Source organism: Vespa mandarinia, chromosome 11, assembly GCF_050613455.1.
Source record: "Vespa mandarinia isolate Hongniang chromosome 11, ASM5061345v1, whole genome shotgun sequence".
NCBI classification, from domain to species: Eukaryota; Metazoa; Arthropoda; class Insecta; order Hymenoptera; family Vespidae; genus Vespa; species Vespa mandarinia.
The window spans coordinates 864,848-887,864 of record NC_140820.1 but is presented as its reverse complement, the minus strand read 5'-3'; the positions used below and the strand labels follow the sequence as shown (position 1 = coordinate 887,864).

Below are 23,017 nucleotides of genomic sequence, written 5' to 3'. Positions count from 1 at the left end.
TACTAGTTTTTTTAGCTTTTCATTTTTTTCTTTTCTCCTTTTTTTCTTCCTTCTTCAAAGCAATATAATTTTTCCATCGGAATCGAATATCGCGTTGAAAAGGTTTACGACGGTCTACGTCACGTTGTAAATATATTACAAAGGTTTGTACTTTCGTTATAACAGAATTACGTAATAGAGAGAGAGAGAGAGAGAGAGAGAGAGAGAGAGAGAGAGAGAGGATTCTCTCTTTCTCGCTTCGATGATGAAATTATCGCGCAACGAGAATGAAATAAGGAGAATGGAGTGAGATCTTTTGAAAGGTTTTTGCGCAGTTCAAGTTATGCAGCTCGATGCGAGGCTCCTTTAAAATCGGAGACAATGACGACCACTTCCCGAACTTGAGATTGTCTCGGCGAGGGAAAATGAGCCGCGATAGTTTTCAACCCCCCGCCCTCATCATTGTCCTTTCTTCTTCCTGGTCTTTATTCGACTTAATCTTGTAACTCAATTTACACGAAATTATGTCTTTCTGGTATTCAAGTGATCGAGACAATTTTAGAATCATTATTAAATAATTGGATCGTATTTTTTTCCTCTCTTTCTTATTTATTTATTTTTTTGTTTATTTTTGTTTATTAATTTATTTATTTTTTTTTCCCCCACGACGATACATAATTCCATCCTCCATTAAATTAATCAAACGAAACGATATGTAATTACTATTAAAGTTGAAAGATAACAAAGAAACGAATCGTTTTCTTCATTTATCTTTTTGTTCCATTCTTCAGCCGAATTGATCGTTAACCTTCGAGAGTACATTGCCCCCAAGAGTAATATTAAACGAGAGAGAATCCATAGAAAGAAGGAGTTCGAGTGAAACGTCGAATGAGAGAAGAAGGAAAAAAAAAAGGAAGAGGCGACAAATTTATGAGAGTTAGAGGAACGTGTTCTCGTTTTTCCCTCCGTACTACGCTACGCTAATTTCCTTGAATAATAAATCGCCAATGGTCTCCGACGTTCTGCGGATATTTTTACTAACGATGAGAAGAGAAAGGACAAAATTGGATACATAGAAACGAAAAAAGAAGAAAGAATGAAAAAACGAAAGAAAAAACCGCGGATAATTTTAACGGAAGTTAGAAATCGGGAGTGGTTGCGGTTTTCGTGCGACCGCGATATTGTGTCGGCTTGAGAAAGAAAAAAGAAATGAAAGAAAAAAAAAAAAAATAAGAAATTAGGAAAAAAACAAAAAAAGAAAAAGAAAAATATTCGTCGCATTTAGAACGTTAGAACGAACCTTAGAACGTATTTAGATATAGACAATGGATGTTTAATTATCAAGCGAAAAAAAATATTTTGGTAGTTTTACTCACCTGAATGGACGTGCTGCCTCGAGAAATCCTTCGTAGAGCAAGAGAGTAAGCGGTTCGAATTGTAGAGGAGGGGGAGGAGTGGTTTTAGTGCGGTGGTTCACCGCATTTTTTCCGCGCCGCTCACCTAGTCGTTCACCACAGAAGAGGGAGACAGACGGACAGAGAGATAGACAGACAGACAGACAGACAGACAGACAGACAGACGGAAAGAGAGAGCGTGCGTTTTCGTGGCACGAGAGCACAAACACTCACTACTACTAGAGCACCAACGACGACACAACCACCACTGCGATTGGCACAGACACTACGGACAAAGACCGAAGTAGAAAGAGAGAGAGAGAGAGAGTGAGAGAGAGAGAGAGAGAGAGAGAGAGAGAGAGAGAGATAGAGAAAAAGGTAGGAAAAAGGTACCTTCTCACTCTCTCTCTCTGTGTGTGTGTGTATGTGTGTTTTCTCCTCTTCTTCCTTTATTTCTTCTTTTTTTTAATTCTTTTTTTTTCCTTCTTTTTCTTTTTTTCTCCCTCAACGTGCCACGCTTTGTGCCTCGACGGATAGACGACAGAAGGGATGATGGTACGGTACGGTGAGCCCAAAGGCGTTCGAAAAAAGCTCACACATGGAGAATCGCAAAACTCCACGAGAAAATGTCAGCCAAAAAGAGATATATATATATGTAGATATGTATATATATATATATATATATATATATACATATAAAAATATATATATATATATATATACACAACGCCGTCAACTATTTTCTTTCTTCTTCGTTCTGTACAATCTGTATTATATTGTTACACCTTTCTTTTTCAAAGTTCTACGTATTCTTCACTAACTTTTTCTTTTTCCTTGAGAATCCAAGAATAGGTACAACAAACTCGTGGAAGTATCCCACGTGCTTTCCCGTGAGATCTCGGATCTTATCGACACTTTTTCTTTTGATTTCTTTTTTTTTTGTTTTTTTTTTTTTTGTTTTTTTTTATATTTCTTCTCACCACCCCTCTATTTTCTCCCTTCTTTAGACTCGTTTCTCTTATATATATTTACGACATCGCTGTCGACGAGATTATTTATTTCGTCTATTAAAATAATATAACATTGAATAAAAGAACACTGATCGAACACGTTGCCGTGGTATAGAGAATTTTCAACGCGCTTTACCCCTGCTGGCGCTGGGGTTAAACTGAATCCGAAAGCAACCCTCGACTACTCGTGTTCGCCAAGCGCATGCTCCGGATTTTCTCGCAACTCTCTCTATCTCTCTCTCTCTCTCTCTCACTCTCTCAGCCTCTTCCCTTTCGCTCCCTTAATGCCTCTCCCTCTCTCATTCCCTCTCTCTCTCTCTCTCTCTCTCTCTCTCTCTCTCTCTCTCTCTCTCTCTCTCTCTCTCTCTCTCTCTCTCTCTCTCTTACTCTGTGTGTGCGTATCGTACGAAAGTACGCGTCGTCGTCGTGTGATTATACAGGGTGGTCGAGAAAATCGCTCGGTGGATGATGTTGGACCCACGAGGGTGGAAACTGCCTCTGTCTCGAGCACACCGTTCTCCTTCACACTCGATGATTTCGGGTCGTGCTATTAAGTCAATTTCAGAGACCAAGGTCGTACCTTGCCGGGTACATAAGAACGCTCGACATAGAGAAAGAAGGAAGTATGGAATGCCTTTTAAAATTCGACGCGAGAGATCGGAATTAATTGACGTGATTTTATCTCGAACGTATAGCATAGCTGTGGTAAATATCGAATCGATAATTGTTTTATCATACACAAACATATATATATATATATATATATATATATATATATAACGTGTCTGTGAATATATTCATATATAAAGGTCTACATATGTATGTCGGGATAACGTCAAAATACGCGCGTTGAAATAGAAGGTATTATTGTTACGATCGTGTAACAACGTCGGCCAATAATGTTATTCCCTTTAGAGAAGCTATAATTTCTCAACGGAATAATTGTTACATCGGTTTCGTACTTCATAGGGCAATTATGCTAATTGCTTTTATCTGCACAATATTCGCGCCGATGCCCGTGAATCGTTTCAAAGTTCATAAATCTTTTTTATCCGATACGAGTATTATACTCTCCTTAGAAACGACGGGGAAAGGATTTGTTCGGTAAACTTTTACGATTCTATAAAATGGAAAAAGGGAAGAAAGGAAAGAGAAAGAAGAAAAAAAAATATTGATCCCCAGCTTTTTCCGCTTGGAAAGAACACTTTCATATAATTTTTGCATAAACGTATGTAGTTCATATCGATGATGAAGTATAGTCAATTTCGTTTAATATGAAAAAGCTTGTTTCTTGAGGTCGGTCTTTCATTGAAAGCTGAACTATGTTCGATATTAAGAGAATTTTCCGAAAGATCTTTGCGGCAAGTCTGCTTACGTTCGAGCTTGGAATTTCGATCGATACGAAGACAGAAACACGTGTTTCATTTTCCACGGCCCACCAAGCAACGGAACGAGAAGGAGGAAACGATCTCGAAGAGAGGAGGATCTCTTCTTAGTGAACTGAATTCCTTCTTTCTTTCTTTCTTTTTTTATTTATTTCTTTATTTCTTTCTATCTTTCTTTCCTTCGTTCTTTCTTTCGTTCCTTCTCCGTTTCTCTATTTCTCTCTCGATCTTTGTCATAAACACAAGTTTCACGCAGCTGATATTTTACCGTTTATTTGTCTCGGATAACCAAGAACTTTACGATTGAGAGTTGTTATTCGACGATGAAGAAGCGGAGGTCGTGAAACGAGAGAAACGAGAGAAAGAGTGAAACACTAAGCGAAACTTACCGGAGTCTGAAGATAGTTTTAATCCCTTTCGGCAATGTAATCCTTTCTGCTGAATTTCAGAAAATACACTTTATACCGGATTTTCTCCAAGTTTAATATCGGACTAGTTTCATCGAGTTCTCTCGAAAGCGAAGGAAAAGATATCCGCAGAATCTCCAGACGCTCGGAGCGTGTCGTTGCAATATGCGAATACGCATTTCGTTTACGTATACTTTCGGACTTTTATCAAACGGTACAGCGCGTATATGTGTGTGTGTGTGTGTGCGCGCGTGCGTATATATATACTATCAAAGAAACACGGATATACGTAAGTTATATCAAACTTTCTTTTTACTTGATAGACTTTCGAACCTTTTGAAGTAATTATCGATCGAACAAATTTCAAATATTTATTAATTACGTAGAATTAATTTTAAACGTCAATTACATGTAATATCACACGTGGCTTTACGATTTCAAAGAGGAAACTCTAAAATAGACTTTACGAATACATGGAAGATGGATCGATATAGGACTTTGTCGGCCGATGCAAAACTCAATAATGGATTTATTACGAATCATGTGGGGCTGTCGCATCACCTCAGGCCATTTCGTAGTCAGTATCTCACAACCCTCTCGACTCTCTTCCTTTCTCCTCGATCGAAGAGGCTCTCGCGAGACTCTCGGGTTTCGAAAGGAGACTCGCAGTACCGCAGAACACGAACCACAGAATGACGGAAGAGAAGATCCATGAAAGAAATCTGATCGTACACGTATGTATGTATGTAGGTATATATATACATATGCATATTACTTTCCGTAATATAAGTTTCTCGATTTTCAGATAAATCTAAGAAATCGATAAACCCTCTAATAACATATTTATATGTATTCTTAATTGAAAGATATTTCCGAAGCTCGATAATTTAAATCCCAAACTAGTAGTAGATGAGTATCTTCAAAAACAAAAAAAAAAGAAAGAAAAAAAGAAAACTTTCTCCTTAGATCTCGGCAGTTCTCATAGATATCCATCGAACTTTAGAAACGATCAAAATGAATTCGAGGCCTCTAATTGTGGCAGTTAGGAGGTAGAAAGTTTCGAGGTTCTCTCTCCTTCCGCTTCGAGAAAGTTTGTAAAACCACGAATCGGATCTGTTATCTGATCGTTTTCGAGGGTGGGTAACGCCTCCCTTTAAGCTTGAAATCCGACACACGGGATCGTAAAATCGCGTAGGAACTCGATCACTTTCCAGAAGCTTTTCATCAACTCCCGAGGAATCCATTTGCGTCGACACTACGCTAGCAGTGCGAAAGCTTTGAGGGGATTGCCGCTGCCGCCACCACCACCACCAACCATCACCACCATCATCACTATTACCAACATCGTCGTCGTCGTTGTCGTCGTCACAATCTCCACCAACGCCTTTTCCAATGTGTGGATATCCAACGTGAGTAAGTAACTAGACGGATGAGAAAACCAGAGACGACGGGAGGGAGACTCCTATCAACGAGAAGTAAAATTTTCGTGCTTGATATTGTGAATATATCTTGCTCATAGGAAAAGAAAATAGAGAGAGAGAGAGAGAGAGAGAGATTCATGGATTTAAATTATATTAAAAATCGGCAAAATCATTTATCTCGATCATCTTTTGTCTCTTTATTAGAAATTATCATTAGAAAATCTTTCTCTTATATTATTGTTTGTCCCTCTGAACAATCTTTTAAATTATTATCTTCATCGATAATACGAACGTGGAAGGATCGTAAAATGGAATTATATCGGATAGACCTTCCCCCAAAAGTCAAGCAAATTACGTTCTTACAAGGATCGTACTGTCCTTTTCTTCCTTTTTTCTTTCTTCTCTGTAAAGGAGAAGATCTTTCAAAGAAATAACTCCGAGCATATTTCCAATTTACGTCCCGTCCCATCCCACGAGACCAGCATTCTACAAAGCGTACCTACACGTTTCTTCCTTCTCTTTACGTATGCAGCTACGAATTGTACGAAGTCGAATTAGATCTGGTTAGCATGAATATTTCGAAAGTCGAGAATCCTTCTCACAAATCGATCCTTCTCCTTTCCCTCCTTTCTATACTTCAGGATATATCTCTTTACGAGAGATTCACATTTTCCACCTTTATTTTCTTTTTTTTTCTCCCTTTCTCTTCTCCCCCACCCCCTCCTCATTTTACCTACCCCATCCTATTTCTATTCTTTCTTCGCTATATTAGAGTAGTGGGTTGATATCGTTCCGTAGCCATTAAGACTAATGGAATCGATTTATGCGACACAATGCCTAGCGCTGTTTTTACATGCATTCGCCGAATGTCTCTCATTGTTGCTCTTCAAAAGAAAGAAAAGAAAAAGAGAGAAGAGAATAGAAAGAAAGAAAAGGAAAGAGAAAGAAGAAAGGTGTGATATGATGCACAAAAAATAACTGCATCGTCCACTTTCCACATTCTGCTGGCCTCTTTTTTAGCTCGTTAAGCGACGAGTTTACGATATCTCCGAAGGTTATCATCCACTGAGACCTTTCTCGTCTTATCCGGCATTTCCCTCCTTTTCATTCCCTTCAACCCTCCCGTCGTTCCTCACAAAGGAAAATCGCTTATGGAACGGCTTTCTTCTCACTTTCGGAACGAAAGACCCCCAATCTACGTTGAATTCCAAGAGGTAAGCACGGTATCAAGGAGAAAATACGAGTACGCTTATTAAAATCATTCAGTGAATAAATTGGAAGCTCGATGGAGATTAAAAATGGTTTGGAAATTGAACATCGTAGATTTCAAATGTACAGATATATAAATCGATGAGTACTTATAAATCGTTTTAACGAGGAACCATTGTTTTCAAAGATCTTGAAAATTTTCAACGTTTATTAATATTCTTTGTCTTATTGTATATAATATTTCACATTGTTTCATAAGGAACCCCGAAGGTTTCTCATGGCCGTGAAAGAAACGATAGAGCGAAGTTTACTTTCGCTGCACGTTTCTCTCCTAACAGGTGCATCGATCTCGAATTTCGAGCAGTTGGCCAGACAAGTAGAAACACAGACACAAGAGGGAGGAAAATAGAGAGGAAGAAAGATAGAGATAGTGATAGAGATTGAAATAGAGAGAGAGAGAGAGAGAGAGAGAGAGAGAGGGAGAGAGGAGTTCAGACGTTGCAACAAGCTATGAATTTCTGTGCATAACCATAAATATACATAAGTATAGGTATAGAATGGACTGACGAGGTGGCGAATCATTGTACAAATAATAGAGGATTTATATAATGCAGGCGAGAGGACATGACATTGTTGCGCGCACACACACACACACACACACACACACGCGCGTTTTCTAAAGGTAGATAGAAGTTAGTGGAAATAATAGTAGTAATAGTACTAGTAGTAGTAGCAGAGGTAGCGGTAGTAGTGGTAGTGGTAGTAGTAGCAATAGCAGTGGTAGTGATAGTAGTAGCGACGGTATTGGTAGTAGTGCTAGCTCTCGGTCCTCCTCCTTCCTGAATATTTAACGTCGGCGTGACATATATAATTAATACGGCCCATTATCGCCGCCGAGCTTGAATCCTCCTCTCCCTCGCACCGAATCGTCAGATGGTCGACCTAATTAACCAGTGCCATTTACAAGCAGAACACCACGCAAAATGGCTCTCCACCACGTACATACGTCCTGCCAATTACAAATGAATGTAAAAGAGAGAGAGAGAGAGAGAGAGAGAGAAAGAGAAAGAGAGAAATATAAGTGCGAACAGATTCACACTTATATTCAATTTATTAATCTTCATTCTTTTTCTCTCCCTCTCTCACTCACTCCTGTTATTTTTTTTTCCTTTTATCTCGCTACGGTTTTGTTTTCGGAAATTTTCTTACCTTCTCTCCTGTTTCATTCTGTCAGCAATGTTTTCTACGATCTCGCGATAGATATTCTTCAGGTTAATCCGCTATGCGGATATTCGCCATCTTGGAATTCCGGAAGCTCCTACTCAACTTCCGAGAGTTTCGTCAATAAGTTTGTATATCGCGGTATTGCAGCTGGCCAAGCTTGCCTGGTTTCCCTGCGACGGTATCTTCGACTATCTCTCTCTCTCTCTCTCTCTCTCTCTCTCTCTCTCTTTCCCGTGATCCATCCTTCCTCGTCCTCTGCCTCTCATTCTCTCTTCCTCTCGTTTCAGTCCTATCTCTTTTCTCCTCCCTTTTCCTCAACGTGACAGATCTCGAGGCCGTGTGGAGAGGCGGCTCGAGGGAGAAAACGGGAAACGGAGAGGGATGACAGAGTGCTTCCAGGGGTGGAAAGGAAGTAGTTCCGCGTAACAATGTTAAAAACGTGAAAATATGCGACGAAGTGCACTCGTAAAGCGAAAAAAAGAGAGAGAGAGAGAGAGAGAGAGAAAGACAGAAAAAGGAATTCTGCTTGGCCGCAACCGGATGGTGCGATAAAAGGTTATGGCACTCTTTCTCTTTCTTTCTCTCTCTCTCTCTCTCTCTCTCTCTCTCTCTCTCTCTCTCCCTCCCTCTATCTATCTGCCTTCTCCTCTCTCCCACTTCTTCTTCGATCCCTCGCTCCTGCAACCCTTTGTCGGTCCTACCGTTGGCCAACCTCCTGCCTTCGGGCAGCTAGCCTTGAAGGGTAGCTCTTTAGAATAGTGCTGAAAATGTCGTCCTTTGTTTAACCACCCGTCGACTTTTCGTACCTCTTCCTACTGCTTCGTTCGTCATTCGTTCTTGCCGTTTTACCTTGTTGCGTCTTTTTCCTTTCCACCCTACCTATTTCTCTCTCTCTCTCTCTCTCTCTTTCGCGCGCGTTTTCTCTTTCTTATTCTCTTTCTCAACAACTGCACTTCGGTTAAATTCCATTATTTCGTCGAAGCTTTACACTGTTTTCCTTCTCTCCGGTATGTAATCGATTTTCTTTCGCGTCATTCATCACTCTCCGTCAGCTGATTTTTCTTCGTCGTTGTACCAGTGTAACGGGATAGCCTCGACGAATGAATGAGGAGAAGTGCCGAGGTAGCGGAGTTAGGGGATACGTTAATTATGAGCGGCCCGATCGTGTCGCGAATAATCAAATTTTCACTCTTTCCGCGTTAGCAACGCGTCACCTCCAAGAGAAAAGCGAGCTTGGTAAAGCTCCGAGTGAGAGAAAAGTGTGTAAAAGAGGATAGAAAGAAATAGAAAGAAAAAAGGGGAAAAGAGAGAGAGAGAGAGAGAGAGAGAGAGAGAAAGAGCTGTGAGAGGGATAGCGAAACGAAGGTGAAGGCTGAGGAGGCTGGGACGAGGGAGGGAAACTCGTTTAACGAGACTGCCGGGGGTAGCTGATACACGAACGACACGGAATACATCTGGAACGAGATGCAAATTACGGACTTACGAAGTATTGTTGCGAACGTGCACCGGCTTACGTTGCAAAATAATAAATTGCGCAACGTCTGCGGTACCGCGAGACTTCCAACGGTACGATTTGAGAGGAGAATAAATATACTCCTTTTATTATTACTTTTTAATTCGGAAAAAAATTCAAGCGCATCGTTGACATCGCTCTTTTATTTCCTCTCCTATTTCATTTCGTTGTACAATCTCTCGAGTTTAACGAACGAGATGCAAATCTTTTTCGAAGGATTCAAAGTCGTCTTGGATCGTATTAGCTTTATAATATTATCATCGAGTTATCTCTGTCTCCTTATCTTTCTATCTTCCTCTCTACCATTTTAATTTCAAGAGCTTTCTCATTAGCATATCATAAAAGCAATTAGTAACTATCGTACACGCTCAACATACTTTTTCTTTTTCTTTAACAATTAATATTTCTTCTTCTTTTTTTTCCTTTTTTCCTTTTTTCCTTTTTTTCTTTTTTTCTTTTTTTTTGGACAAAACCGAAGAGAATGTTTATTTTTTCGATCGAGTGAGTTAGTCCTTTTACCTCACTTATTACCTCCACTTGGAAATTCTCTTTAATGGGGTAAACGGAGATAATACTCGCTTGGTATCTCTCTCTCTCTCTCTCTTTCTCTCTCTTTCTCACCCACCCATCCATCCACCTTCTCTTTCTCTGAAATTTTGTTATCGCGTGCATTTCATTTTCCGGCAACGTCCGTGCGTTTCTCGGTGACAGAGACCGTTCGTACCCCTGGTTTATCGAACAACTCTCCTCTCATAAGAGAGCATTATCCCACAAGAAACGAATTTATTATCCTATCGCGTGTTCAACGTTGTCTATATTTCTTTTCTGTCTTTCTCTCAACACTCTCCAAAATGTAGCTCACATTGTTTCTCTTTTCTTTTTTTTTTTTTTTTCTTTTTTCTTTTTTTTTTTTAAGTAGGATCGCCGGGTCTCCTCGATGTGTTTTTCGTTCGGTAGCACTCGCTGACTCGCGGCATTACACGAATTTACATTTTCTTCGTACGCCTTCGTTCCCCGAAGCCTCCTCTTGGAGCTCGCTTGCACGTGATCGGAAACGGAAGCAGTTGGATTAATTCTGTAAACGCCTTCTCTCTCTCTCTCTCTCTCTCTCTCTCTTTCTTTCTTTCTCTCTCTATTTCTCTGAGAAGGTTCACAGCTAATCGATCGAGCGACTTCGTTCGAACTTCGAGGAAGAGCCCTTCCTCTTTCTTGCAATTTCTATTCACCTCCAGTGAGTTAATCGATATTTTATATACTTCTTCTTCGTCTTCTTCTTCTTCTTTTTTTTCCTTTTTCCACTTCTTCTTCTTCTTCTTCTTCTCCTTCTTCTTCTTCTTCTTCTTTTCCGTTGTAACGATAGAAGAAAAGAGAGAAAGAAGATAGTTACTGCGAAAGAAAGAGACACTTTTCGTTCTCGCAGCGTTCTCGTAAATTTTTCCATTCGATCCTTAGTCGTTAGTCTCTAGTACGTTTGCGTAAAAATAGTGGAAGGAAGGAAAAATTAAAGAAATATAGAATCAGGTCGATCGATTGAGATAGAGATGTAAAATAATAGACAAACTTAAGTAAAAAGAGAATTCGAAAGTAATCGAGGAAAGAAACGTGCAGGGAAATGGGATGAGGGGTAAACCATCTATGCCGTTGGATTTCAATTGTCAATTTCAATCCATGAAAATCACGATTTTGAGTTACTTCCGGTCAGTTAAACGCTAGCTTAACATGTCGTGAGGAAATAAACTTGACGATATTATAAGAGCGACAGTAGTCGGTGTTTCTTTTCCGAAAAAGACTGCATCCTGGACACGAACTCTGTGTGTCTTTTGTGATCCCTCTCGCGAGTCATTTTCCCTCCCTCCCTTTCTCTCTCTCTCTCTCTCTTTCTCTCTCTCTCTCTCTCTCTCTCTCCTTCTCTCTTTCCATTTATCTATCTATCTATCTTTCTCTTTCTAAGTTAGGGTTCCTATGGCAACGGGCGTTTAAGCTCGCTTCAGTATTTCAGTCTAGAGCACGACGTTTGCATCTCTTTCCTTCTAGTACTCGTACCACTCCGCTTCCCTCGCACCCTTCCCCCGTTCTTCCTCCTTCTCTTCTCTTCATCGTTCTCGACCCGACAAGTATTGTCCAACTTGAATTCGCTAGAGAGATATACACCAAACTCTTCTTCTTCCATGCTCCTTTCTATCCCTGGCAGTCTTCGCAACATAGTCTTAGCCAGTTCGCGTCCTTCACCTCCTCCACCCTATTCTCCCATTCTCTTGCTACTCTTTCCTGCCCTCCTTCTATTCTTCCACCCGCTCCTCCTCCCCCCCTCCCATCCGAACCACTCTGCGCTTCGTCCTCCTCTTCGTCCACGCTGGACTGGACTTAAGTTCCAAATGGGTTTAGCTCTGGTATCTCTTGCGAGAGCAAACGTCGTGGAACGGAAGACCGAATCGTAAACCGTTTCTCTCTTTCTCTCTCTCTCTCTCTCTCTCTCTTACTTTGTCTGTCTCTTTCTCTCTCATTCTTAGTTCTACTTTGTGGGCAGAGTCTCTTTGTTTCTCGTGGCAATGTTCACCGGCATTGCACGGTCCAATAACCGCGTCCTCGTTCGACCAACCGAGGATTTATTCTAGATAAGTCCTGTCTGTTTCTCCCAGACGCAACTCCAAGTCGATAGATTAAAAATTGATCGTTGAATTGTTTCTCGAAAATTAACCAAATATCATATCGATTCTTTCTTAATCTAATCTGTATTTTTATTATTATCGTAAGATATTCAGATTTGATCGTGAGAATCATTGGATTCGCTCATAATTAAACTGGAATATTTGTAGCACTTAATGAGAAATAATAAGTGGAAGGAAATGATGTTCGGAAGGGGAATTCGGTAGGGCAGAAATGACGTTCTCGTTTCAGGAATCTACGTGAATTGTGGGACGACTTCAAAGTGGGTGAAGTAGAGAAGGGTTTTCTCACCGTTCCACTTTCACCCGTGTCTCTTCAATCTCTCTCTCTTCCTCTCTCCCTCTCTCTCTCTCTCTCTCTCTCTGTCTCTCTATCGTGCAGCAAACCGCCATGGTATTATCGCTCCCGCGCGAACTATAAAGGCCGACCTCAAGCGTTACCGCCTTGCATGTATTGCTGCCGAGACTTTTGGCTTAAACGACGCACCCGAGACTTCGTTTTACAAAGCATTTAACGAACTCCACATTCTCGTGTCCCCCTTAATTCATCTTCTCCTATCTTTCTACATTTCCTTAATGGTACAAGTAAGGCGCCCCCTTCTCCGCCATTCCCCTGCAAAATGACCTTTCCAAGAATCGCTAAATCTGATCGTCAAAAACAAAAATTTTCGCTATCTCGATTTCGTTTGGTCTCGACGATAAGATGCCCTTTCTTTGTCAATTTTTTTTCTATCCTTTTTATACCATCGGAAAAAAAATATACTAAAGAAAAGAAAGAAAAAAAAAAAGAGACAAATCTTTCCTTCAACATAGAAGTTCTTTATCGAAACGATCGTCCTGCGTATAACTTTTACAAATCCGATCGACTATGATATCGAACGATAACGTTCGTGATAAACGATTTAATCGATAATGTTAACGAGCATTAACCGCCGCCAACCTTTTGGGTCACAAGTGCAAACGTTAACGGCGTACCTTCGTTGAACATAACTCGCAGTTTCCGCGCGGTTAAGCATCACACATTTCCTACCCAAACCTGGCAATTATTTTATCACATTACTCCCGCATGACGCGATAACAACGCTGTCGATCAAATTTCGCGCAACGGAACATCCGTTTCGAGCGATTTGCCGCACGTGTATCGCGCGTTTGTGCCCGTCACGATCTGTCCTTTGCTATTCGCTCTTTCTTTTCGTTCCTCCCTCTCTTTCTCTCTCTCTCTCTCTCTCTCTCTCTCTCTCTCTCTCTCTCTCTCTCCCGCGAATTAAACCGTTCGGAAATCATGAAGAATTTATACGCTTAAGCGCAAATTTAAATGTCGTTTACCGGTCATTAATAAACCTTGACAGGAACCTAGCCACCTAGTACTCGATTTTAAATGCGGATTTTACAACATTTAATTCAACCGAATTAAATGCGCTCCGAATTAACAATAGCGTTTGTTCTTGTTTTATTTATCTTGTTTAGTTTACGAGCGAATCCGATGTAGACGTAGATTCTGTGAACGGGACGGTTTTTGATCGCTATAAGATTAAAAAGTTACGATGTATATGAACGTGTTAAATTCTCAGATATTTATTAAATACCGTTTACTAAAATTTTGAAGACTTCACAGAGAGAGAGAGAGAGAGAGAGAGAGAGAGAGAGAGAGAGATAGAGGAAAGTTCGCTTATCAAATTTCTAAGCATGACGGACACCGATGAAATATGGATCGATGAAACGATCCGTTCGCTTGTGGGGCTTTCAAAACCAGACACAAAATTATTTGATCGTCCTGCATCCGTTGGATAGACGGCCGTGACAATGCGTTCCTTATTCGTGTCAAGTTCTACCGATATCGTAGATATATAAATAAGTTAATTACTGTCATTAATAACCGTCGAGTGCGACAAGCACTTTAAATTGTTCACCGGCCATCCTAATTTATTTCGTTCGCGGCCTCGTTAATTTTACGCCCGTTTTATCCTCGTAAATGCATTTTCTCAGCATTTTCCTGTCGTGCCGTCGGCATCGATAAATAAAAATCGTTATTTAGACGGAAAGGTACTTTGGAACGTAATTATACATCACCAATAGAAATAGATACATACACACACACGTAAACACGCACGAATATGCATATATATATATACATATATATACATATATATATGGAAAAAAAAGTATGGAAAAAAGAAATCTATTCTGGTGGGTAAATTTTCCTCCAGAAAAAAAAGGCATCGTACGCTCGTCGTTCTTACTTTGGAGACTTTGCGAAATAACGTTATTTATCAAATGCTCGTGCACCTTTACTTCGCGCTACTATATACCTCCTTCTTTTCTACCTTTTCTAGAAGATCAATACGCGTTAACAAGGTGGTGAAACGTCACCGATAAGGCCGATATTTATTGCTACCGTTAATATACATCCTACTCGGCCGAATAAAAAGAACATAAAATCCGGCTTAATGAGCATCGTGGAAAGTTTATTACTGTACGTTTAACTACTACGGATTAAGATGGCTCTATTGAGAAAGATAAAGTCCACCATGCTGATGTGCTTCCCTGTCAGGACGAGTTTAAAGATAAGGTTCTTGCATAAAAAAAAAGGAGAGAAAAAGAGAGAGAGAGAGAGAGAGAGTGCGAGAGAGGAAAAATACACAAGAGAGAGAGAGAGAGAGAGAGAGAAATGAAATATTGTGAGTCAAGCTGCTTTACCTTCTAATTTTCGAGTTGAAGGATATATCGTGTATCTTCGAAATACACACCTACTTCCCGCAAATATCCCAAAGGAGATGAGGATTCATCGACGAGAGAGGAAAAGATGTACGGTGAATTCTTCTTCCTTGGAAAGCCTCCTACTGATCCCTCGACAAAGAAAGAAAAATCCTATTACAGAAGGTAGGATCCTGCTTCTAATAGACATATAGAATTTATTTTTGTTTCTTTTTTCTTTTTCTTTTTTTTTTTTTTTTTTTTTTTATCTTCCTTTTCTGTTCTTCTTTTTTTTTTCTTCTTATTTTCTCTTTCACTTCCAAATATTTCTTCGCTCTTCATTACGGACGATTTTTACAATGGCAAAAAGGATATATAATTGTAAAAAATGGTCGAGATCCTACTAGGCTGTTTATTAGTTGAAACATACACCGAATAAGCCAGATACCATTTACGTTCGAGTACAAACGAAGACTAATGCGATCAGATCAGATTTAGAACATGGAAGTTTGTCGCACGACTACGACGAGGACGACGACGAGGATGATGACAACGATGCTTATTGAAATTTAATGGATCCGTTTTCGTGTCGACGTGTTGCGGAAGGAGTTGGAAAAGTTTTCCATCGACGACGAAACACACTTTGACAGTGGCTTGTGCTCGAGCGCATTGTTGCAAGAGAAAATCAATTTTACGAGGTCCCTTCCTCCGTCTCCATCCCATCCCTTCTTTTGCTCTTAACCCCGCTGCGCGTAACTAGTAACCATAAGCAACCGAGATCCGATCTCATAGCGTTTCAACCAATATCGAAGTCTACTCTTACGCAGTAGTAGAACCAGTCAGTTCCTATTCGGACAAAGTAGACCACGGCTATTCGGTCTACCGCGACACAACTGGTTACAACTTTGACTTTGGTATGGCCAGGGTGCACTACTAGAAAGCCGTTATACTCGTTAATGGAAGCAAACGTTGAATCGGTCCCTTCCTAACTACTCGATCGTAATTCCTTCCTTCTCTCTCTCTCTCTCTCTCTCTCTCTCTCTCTCCTCTTCGTTCCTTTTCAGGATAAACTATTAATTATTTTCTACATTTTAATTCTTTTGCTTTTATCGTCGATATAATTTCAATATACATACCTTGTCGACTAAAATTTAATTTTTGTCGTCTTAGATATTTTTTCCTTGGAAATTTTCATTTATTATCTATAATTTTTACCTGTACGACCATGATGCACCGTATAAATTTTATTTTTCTTAAAAGTAAAACAAACGTGAATTCGTCGATTGACATGAGGGAAATATTCGAACGGGTTACATAATATATATATACATATATGTATATGTATATATATATATATATATATATATATATATATATATATATATATGGAAAGACGAGAGAAAAGAAGAGGAGGTTGAAAAAAAGAGGCAAAAACCAGGAAGAGGAGCATCTCAGAAAGCTGAGGAAAAGTGATGATGGTAGTGGTGATGCTGTTGGTAGATGAGGGGAGGGAACGGGATAGGGGGGATGGAATACCGACGATAATAAATATGCCCGGACCCGGCGGCCATAAATCCAACGTAATTGAATTTTCAACATCTATAACTAGCCGTCGCTCGGTGCGACCTCGGCAAACGGGATGTATCTTGAACGAAGCCAGACGATTTCTTCTTCTTCTTCTTCTTCTTCTCGTTGCACCTCTCGAAGAAGGCGCGGCCGTCTTTTCGGTAGTCCCCGACTTCATTTTCCTTATACCTTTTTCCTTTCCTTCTACTTTTCCTGGCAGGACAATCGATCCTTCGATGTTCGCAACTCGGCTCTATTTTTAATTCGGTCCGCGAGTTCGTTGGCTCGCCCCTCCCCCTCTCTTTCTCTCTCTCTCTCTCTCTCTCTCTCTAGTTTCATATCTTTTAGCTTCCCTCTTACTTTCTTTTTTTTTTCCTTCTTCTTCGTCTTCTTCCTCTTCTTCCCTTGACTCCAAAAAATCGAAGAGTTCCTTTGACGCGAACATCTAATCAAGGATTTCCTCGACTCCGAGCTCCCCTTCTTGTACCAAACCGAAACCTTCACCCTCTTCCTTCACCCATCTCTTCTTCTTCAGACTCTTTTCTTCTCTTTCTCTCTTCGCGTCGCGACATTAGCTCTCTTTCTCCTCTCCACTCCAACCCCTCCCTCTCTCTCTCTCTCTCTCTCTCCCTCTCCCTCTCTTTCTCTTTCATTCCTATCTGTTCTTTCTACTATTCTTTCTTTCACGCCATGCCATGCCATGCCAAGTATGGACCCAACGCAGAAAACTTTGATTGTACGTAAGCTGAATACCCATCCCTTTAAAAGAAAAAAGGACAAGTACGAGGTATATCATTCGAGTCTATCGTTGTACTTTCTCTTTCTCTCTCTTTCTCTCTCTCTTTCGTTTCCTCGATCCTCTTGGTCCTCTTGATTCTCTCGACAAGTACGATGAGATTCGGAACTGATTGGAAATCCCATCTTTCAATGGTTTAACCATTTAAAGAACCTTCCATCAATTTCTATCTGAATATCCCTTATATTATCAATGATTATATCATAAATAGGGTATTATTTGTCTCTCTTAACTTTCTAATGAACGTTGATACAAATCCTTTCTTATCTTTCGTATTTCTCTTTCGAACATCGTCGTTACTTCGAATGAAAAAAAAAAAGGAAGTTATATTTTTCTTGTATTTAGGAAAAAAGTTCTATGCTACTCTTTGCTACGTTTGGCCGCTTCTTAAAACTTTCCTTTTTTTTTTTTTTTTTTTTTTTCCTTTATTTCAACAGTTATATATACTTCGAGCGACTGAGTAACTCTCTTGTATATGTATTCATGAAGCAATGTTTCTTGCTTGGGGGGAAAGTTGGACGGTAAGTTTGCCTCCTGTCTCACGTTATTCATTACTTTCGCTCCGTCGACTTCTCGTCTCCAGAACAATTTCTGAAGAATGATACGAAACGAAAGATTAGTATAAACGCAAATGTAATCCGAAGCGAACGGAGTAATGGATGATGAGATCGATGAGAGGAGAGGGACGGTAGGATGTAATCAAGCGTAACTTTTTATTCCCTTATGTCTGTTCTATTTGAAAAGTATGTACGATTCAATTCGGCTAATTGTTAAGAATTCCCTGCTTGAAATTTATCCAGTAATACATATATATCTATCTGTCTACAAATTTGAATATATACATATATGAATGATACGGCCGTCTACTCTATTACAAATGGCGTAATCGATCTTTATATCGTTAATTTATTACTCGTAAGAGCTTAATTAACGTTATGGTCGATTCACATTTCATTCGGCTCGCTATCGAATTATATCAATTGGTCTCCCCTATTTAATAGAACGATTACATTAAAGATTACTTGATTTATTTATTTTAGGGATATTCCTTCCATTTATACATATACATATACATATACATATACATATACATATACATATATATATATATACATATATATATATATATATATATATATATATGTATGTATGTATGTATATATTTGGATAATGTCGCACGCTATCAATTCGTATAAATCTGTTCCGTTATAATTAAATGCGTTAACAGGTATTCGATCAAATGAAATCCATTTAAAATTATTATTTCGAGAGATTAAATCTATTTAGGGATATATCGAGATAGATATTATAGTCTTTTCTGTCATTTTGTTCTTTTTTTTTCTCCGCTTTCTTTCTTTCTTTCTTTTTTTTTTCTTTCTTTCTTTTTTTTTCTTTCTAAGTTCGATACGTTTAGTTCACGTCGTACAGCGAAACTTTTTTAAAAGGATAATCGAACGCGCATTAGATCAATGTCTTTCAATCTTAATCTTATGCATTGGATGAAGTATCGAGGGATCTTCACAGACAGCAACTACCAGGTAGTGAAGGGACCAGGGTAATCGATATTAATTTACGATGTACGTGTACGTGTATATTTTGTAATACAACGGAAACAATGTCAAGATAATTGGCCGCTTTTCATTGAAACGTTGTAAAATTTCCACGATCTCGAAATTCTTTTATTAATTATTTCTCGCAACGATAAAACGATTCTTTATTATAATAATTATAAATCATGAGTTTGTTTTTCTTTTTTCTCTTTTTTTTTTTTTTTTTCATCGAAACTTTCATCCCCAAATATAATTCTTGGAGTTTTTGTTTTCGTTCGATTGTGTATTGACCGTAGGATTTTTCTCCTCGTTTTAACAAATTATTAACGTTTGATCTAATGAATAATCGATAACGTTAACATGTTTTCCCTGTAACTTTGTTGTTTTTTTTAAAACGATGATCGCATAACGAACGACCGCCATCTCTGATAAAAGTCAGAAATTTCAACGAGCTCGAAACTTGTCGATAGTCGGTATAATCCCTGATATATTGATTAACGGAGGATAAAATTGACTTCGTAACTTTCTCATACACGATAAGGAAGAAGACGTCAAATTCTAAAAGAAGATGAAAGAAAAATAATATCTCCATTTGATGCTTGCTTTATTCAAATTTATATAAGAAACCACAGATTAGCGTGTATGTGCCACGTTCTACTGTATAATGATAATAATAATAATAATAATAATAATAATAATAATAACGACAATTTTTATACAGAATATTTTGATAATAATTTCTATTTATAATATATTGACAAATAAAAGAAATCGTAGACGAGACGAAAGATCGATATCGGATCGGTGGTGGATTGACGATTCGATACGATCGATCATCCATGCCGTTGTTTTCTCATTTTCCATAAAGTACATAAAACATTTAGAATTATGCTTCGTCTGCCTTAAGTTTTTCAGTCTGCGCTGAAACATTGTCTGCAACTGGTTCGGGTTCTCGTATTCCCATCCACTTGCATCGCTTTTGTAATTCCTGACGATACCTTTACGATCGAAAAATATTATATTTAATTATATAAATGATATCTAACGATTTTCAATATGATGATAGATACACTACCTTGGATGATTAATGGCATAAATCCATGGATCTATGCACGAAACCGATTTTGCGAAAACTGCTGGTAACATACCTACGTGAGGTGTCAACAAGTCGCTAGAATAATAATTTTTAATGATTAAAATTTAATATTTCGAATTTGTGTAACATCGATAAAGTTTAAGAGATTCGTATGTATTTTCATACCTATTACCAAAAGCACCGATAACAGCGACAACAGCATAAGGCGTCCACGCGCAGAGAAATAGGAAGAAAATAGTGAACGCTACTTTAGCGATTCTAACTTCGACACTACGTTCTTTATCCTGATTTGAAACCAAAGATTTTACGTTCATTTTTTTTGCCTGATCGCGAAGCATCTTCTCGTGTTGTCTAATGGATCTAATCAATTGCGAGTAAAAATAAACTATGAGGGTCAATGGTAAAAGATAAGACCAAAGGAAGATCGAAGCTACGAAAACCCTCGTGTCCGAGTTATCCGTTAGAAAATCGAAACTGCACGTAGTTAGGTATCCCTCTGAAATATCATTGAATTATGATATTATCCAGTTTGGATTATAATATCTATGATTGATAGAATGTAATTATCGTTTTACCTGGTACATATTTTCCCCACACCTCTATAAGAGGTAAAACTGAAAATGGTAAAGCCCAGAACCAAGTAAATGCAACGATCAATCCAGCTTGCGATCCGTTTAGTCTACCATCGATCGGACACGATATCGTTCTATCAGAACATAACAAAAATTTCTTTTAATTATTATCCGACAATTTTTTTAAGTCTCCCATAACGATATACAAAATGCACCGACTAAATAACATTGTATCTAATGTTGGTTAGGTAGAAAATATTAGATACCTGTAACGATCGTAGGCAATGGCAACATTGGAGATTGCCTGCCCGATACCAGAAATACTGCCCAAAAATGCAAATATAGCACAACCAATCTCCCAACCCCAAATGCGTTGTATAAAGCTATTTATTATGAAATGTGGAATTTCTAACGCCATCGTTAAATCGAATATAGCCAAATTGACGATAAACATGTTCGAGGGTGTCCTAAGAGCTTTTGATCTGTAACAAATTTCAATCGCATTTCTTTATTATTTGTTTGATTTTTATTCCATCGGATGGAATGTTCGATATATATTTTTTCTTTTTTAATTTTTTAATTTCAACCATACTCGTGTTACTTCATCCAAATTTTTCAATGGATTCGGTAATCAAACGCTGTGAACGGACGAGCTGCTGCTAGCGTCGCAAAGATGGCGTTAAGTCGAACATCGCATTGGATTCATTCGACGAAAGAAAGAAAGAAAAAAAAAGGAAGAAATCAAAAAAGAAAAAACCAAAAAATAAAAAAAAAACAAAAGATCATATATATATATATATGAGTAATAGTTAATAATAATTCAGAGTTTACGATCGACATACGTGGTAAATATCCATACGACGCATCCATTTCCAACGACGGACATGACAAACAGCATAAAATAAATAAGCGAGAGACCAATGTGCCAGTATTTTCCAGGTGCGAGGTAGCCCCTCCAATGAACGTGTACGAGTCCCATGTGTTCCGGTGGTACGTTCCATCCCAAAAACCTTTCTTGCATTTGTTGGACCTCTCTAATTTAACAAGAAAATATTGAATCATCGAAATTGGAAGGAAAACGTCTTTATCGCGATAAGAAAGTTCGATAAGTACCAAGTCGTTATTAAAGTTAGATGGACGCAAATTTTATACTCCTTTTCCTTTTTGACAACTCCGAGCTTTCATCGATCTTCTTTCATCGACTACTATTATTACCTTCGTAAAAGGTTGTTAATGAAAGGAAGAAGAACCGAAGTAACGTATTTGAATTAAACTAATATTATCGAAAAATTTGCGATCATTAACTTATTATAATAATTTCCTCGTCGATTATTCATCTATTATTATTAGTCGTATTAATTTATTTTCAATATTTCTAATCTATTTTCACTTCCGCGCGATCATTATCCTCGTGTCATAGTCCAACAATAGTGAATGAAGAGAAAGAGAGTAAGATAAAGAGAGAAAGAGAGAAAGGGAAAAAGAGATTCGTGTACGCACGAAAGCTCCCTCTGCTTCGTCGGATTATTTCTCTCCTTTCATCTTTGGAACAATGTCGAATGATTATGAAAGAAAAAGAAAGAAATAAAAAAGGAAAGAAAGAAACCAAAAAAAAAAAAGAAGAAGAAGTTTTACCTACCCCATTCCGCCTACAAAAGGCTGAGGGCCGTTCTCGAAGGTATAGTTTTGCAGCAGCATCCTTCTTCAAGGCTGTGTCGTCGATTGGTAGACTGACGAATCGTTAAAATGGATCTTCCGAGATAAACGAGATGTCTGAACGAAGAAGAATTTTAGTGGTCGTCTTGACTCGTCCTATCCACGTCCAAAAGGTTTCAATCCTTAGGACCTTGAATAGATATCTGTCTTAGAGAATGAAGAAACCAACTGTGAGATTTTAACAAATAATTTTTTCTCTTCCACTTAAGTTAAAAAATTACTATTTCGATTTTTTTTTCTTCTCCTTTTTTTGTATCCTCTCCTACGGTCAACAAAAAAAAAAAAAAAAAAAAAAGAAAGAAAGAAAATAAGAGGAAAAAAACCGAACATTTCGTAGGATCGTATTTGTTTTGCTTACGTCAAGTTAAGATGTAAAATAAACTTCTACTTTATTTCTACGTCCGTTCGAATCTGAATTGAAGTGAGACGCGGTGCGATAAGTTGACAGCACGTTCCGCAACTCACTTGACCCGTACCAAAGTTAGTGAGCTCTTTTATATCAAACAGATCGAATGGTGATCAATGAGCTGTCGTGCCGTTTGATATCTTAATTCAATTTACGAATCTAAGAAACCTTTTTCCATCCTCGAGTTCGTGCAGTCACGCGAACTTGACTCTAGTACTCCCACCTTGTTCCCCTATGAGAAGATATGTCCTTTCGTGATGTTCTTTTAATCCTCTGTCAAGGTGATCGAAATCGAATCTTCTTATTTTTATAATTCACACGTACGTATGTATGTATGTACGTTCAATAAAAAATACGACGAAATTTGTTCAGTCGAAACGATTCATTTTATTTTATATATCGAGAAAGACAAA

The 23,017-nt window shown here is 38.5% G+C and overlaps 3 protein-coding genes across 6 annotated transcripts in view; 1 reads left to right on the top strand and 2 right to left on the bottom strand.

Moving 5' to 3' along the window:
- Positions 1 to 1,812, bottom strand: part of Lar (tyrosine-protein phosphatase Lar) — a 494,163-nt gene extending 492,351 nt beyond the window's left edge. The window contains exon 1 of the mRNA XM_085660233.1: positions 1,356 to 1,812. The gene's annotated coding sequence lies outside the window, so the exon portion shown is untranslated. The remainder of the gene's footprint in view (positions 1 to 1,355) is intronic.
- Positions 1 to 23,017, top strand: part of LOC118441289 (uncharacterized) — a 176,949-nt gene that overhangs the window by 61,998 nt on the left and 91,934 nt on the right. The gene's annotated exons all lie outside the window — the stretch shown is intronic.
- On the bottom strand, positions 19,443 to 22,683 carry Rh5 (Rhodopsin 5). Of its 3 annotated transcripts, none has more exons than XM_035865467.2 (8): positions 22,557 to 22,683; positions 22,122 to 22,341; positions 21,325 to 21,516; positions 20,749 to 20,964; positions 20,486 to 20,616; positions 20,076 to 20,406; positions 19,890 to 19,985; positions 19,443 to 19,812 (listed from the first exon to the last, which is right to left on the bottom strand). In XM_035865467.2, the coding sequence occupies exons 2-8, from the start codon at positions 22,178 to 22,180 to the stop codon at positions 19,701 to 19,703; spliced, it is 1,137 nt and encodes a 378-aa protein (XP_035721360.1). In that variant the 5' UTR covers positions 22,181 to 22,341; positions 22,557 to 22,683; the 3' UTR covers positions 19,443 to 19,700. The 3 variants fall into 3 exon arrangements, with proteins under 3 accessions (XP_035721360.1, XP_035721361.1, XP_085516163.1); XM_035865468.2 differs by having other exon boundaries at positions 22,122 to 22,328; positions 22,557 to 22,657; XM_085660037.1 differs by having other exon boundaries at positions 22,122 to 22,345; positions 22,557 to 22,655.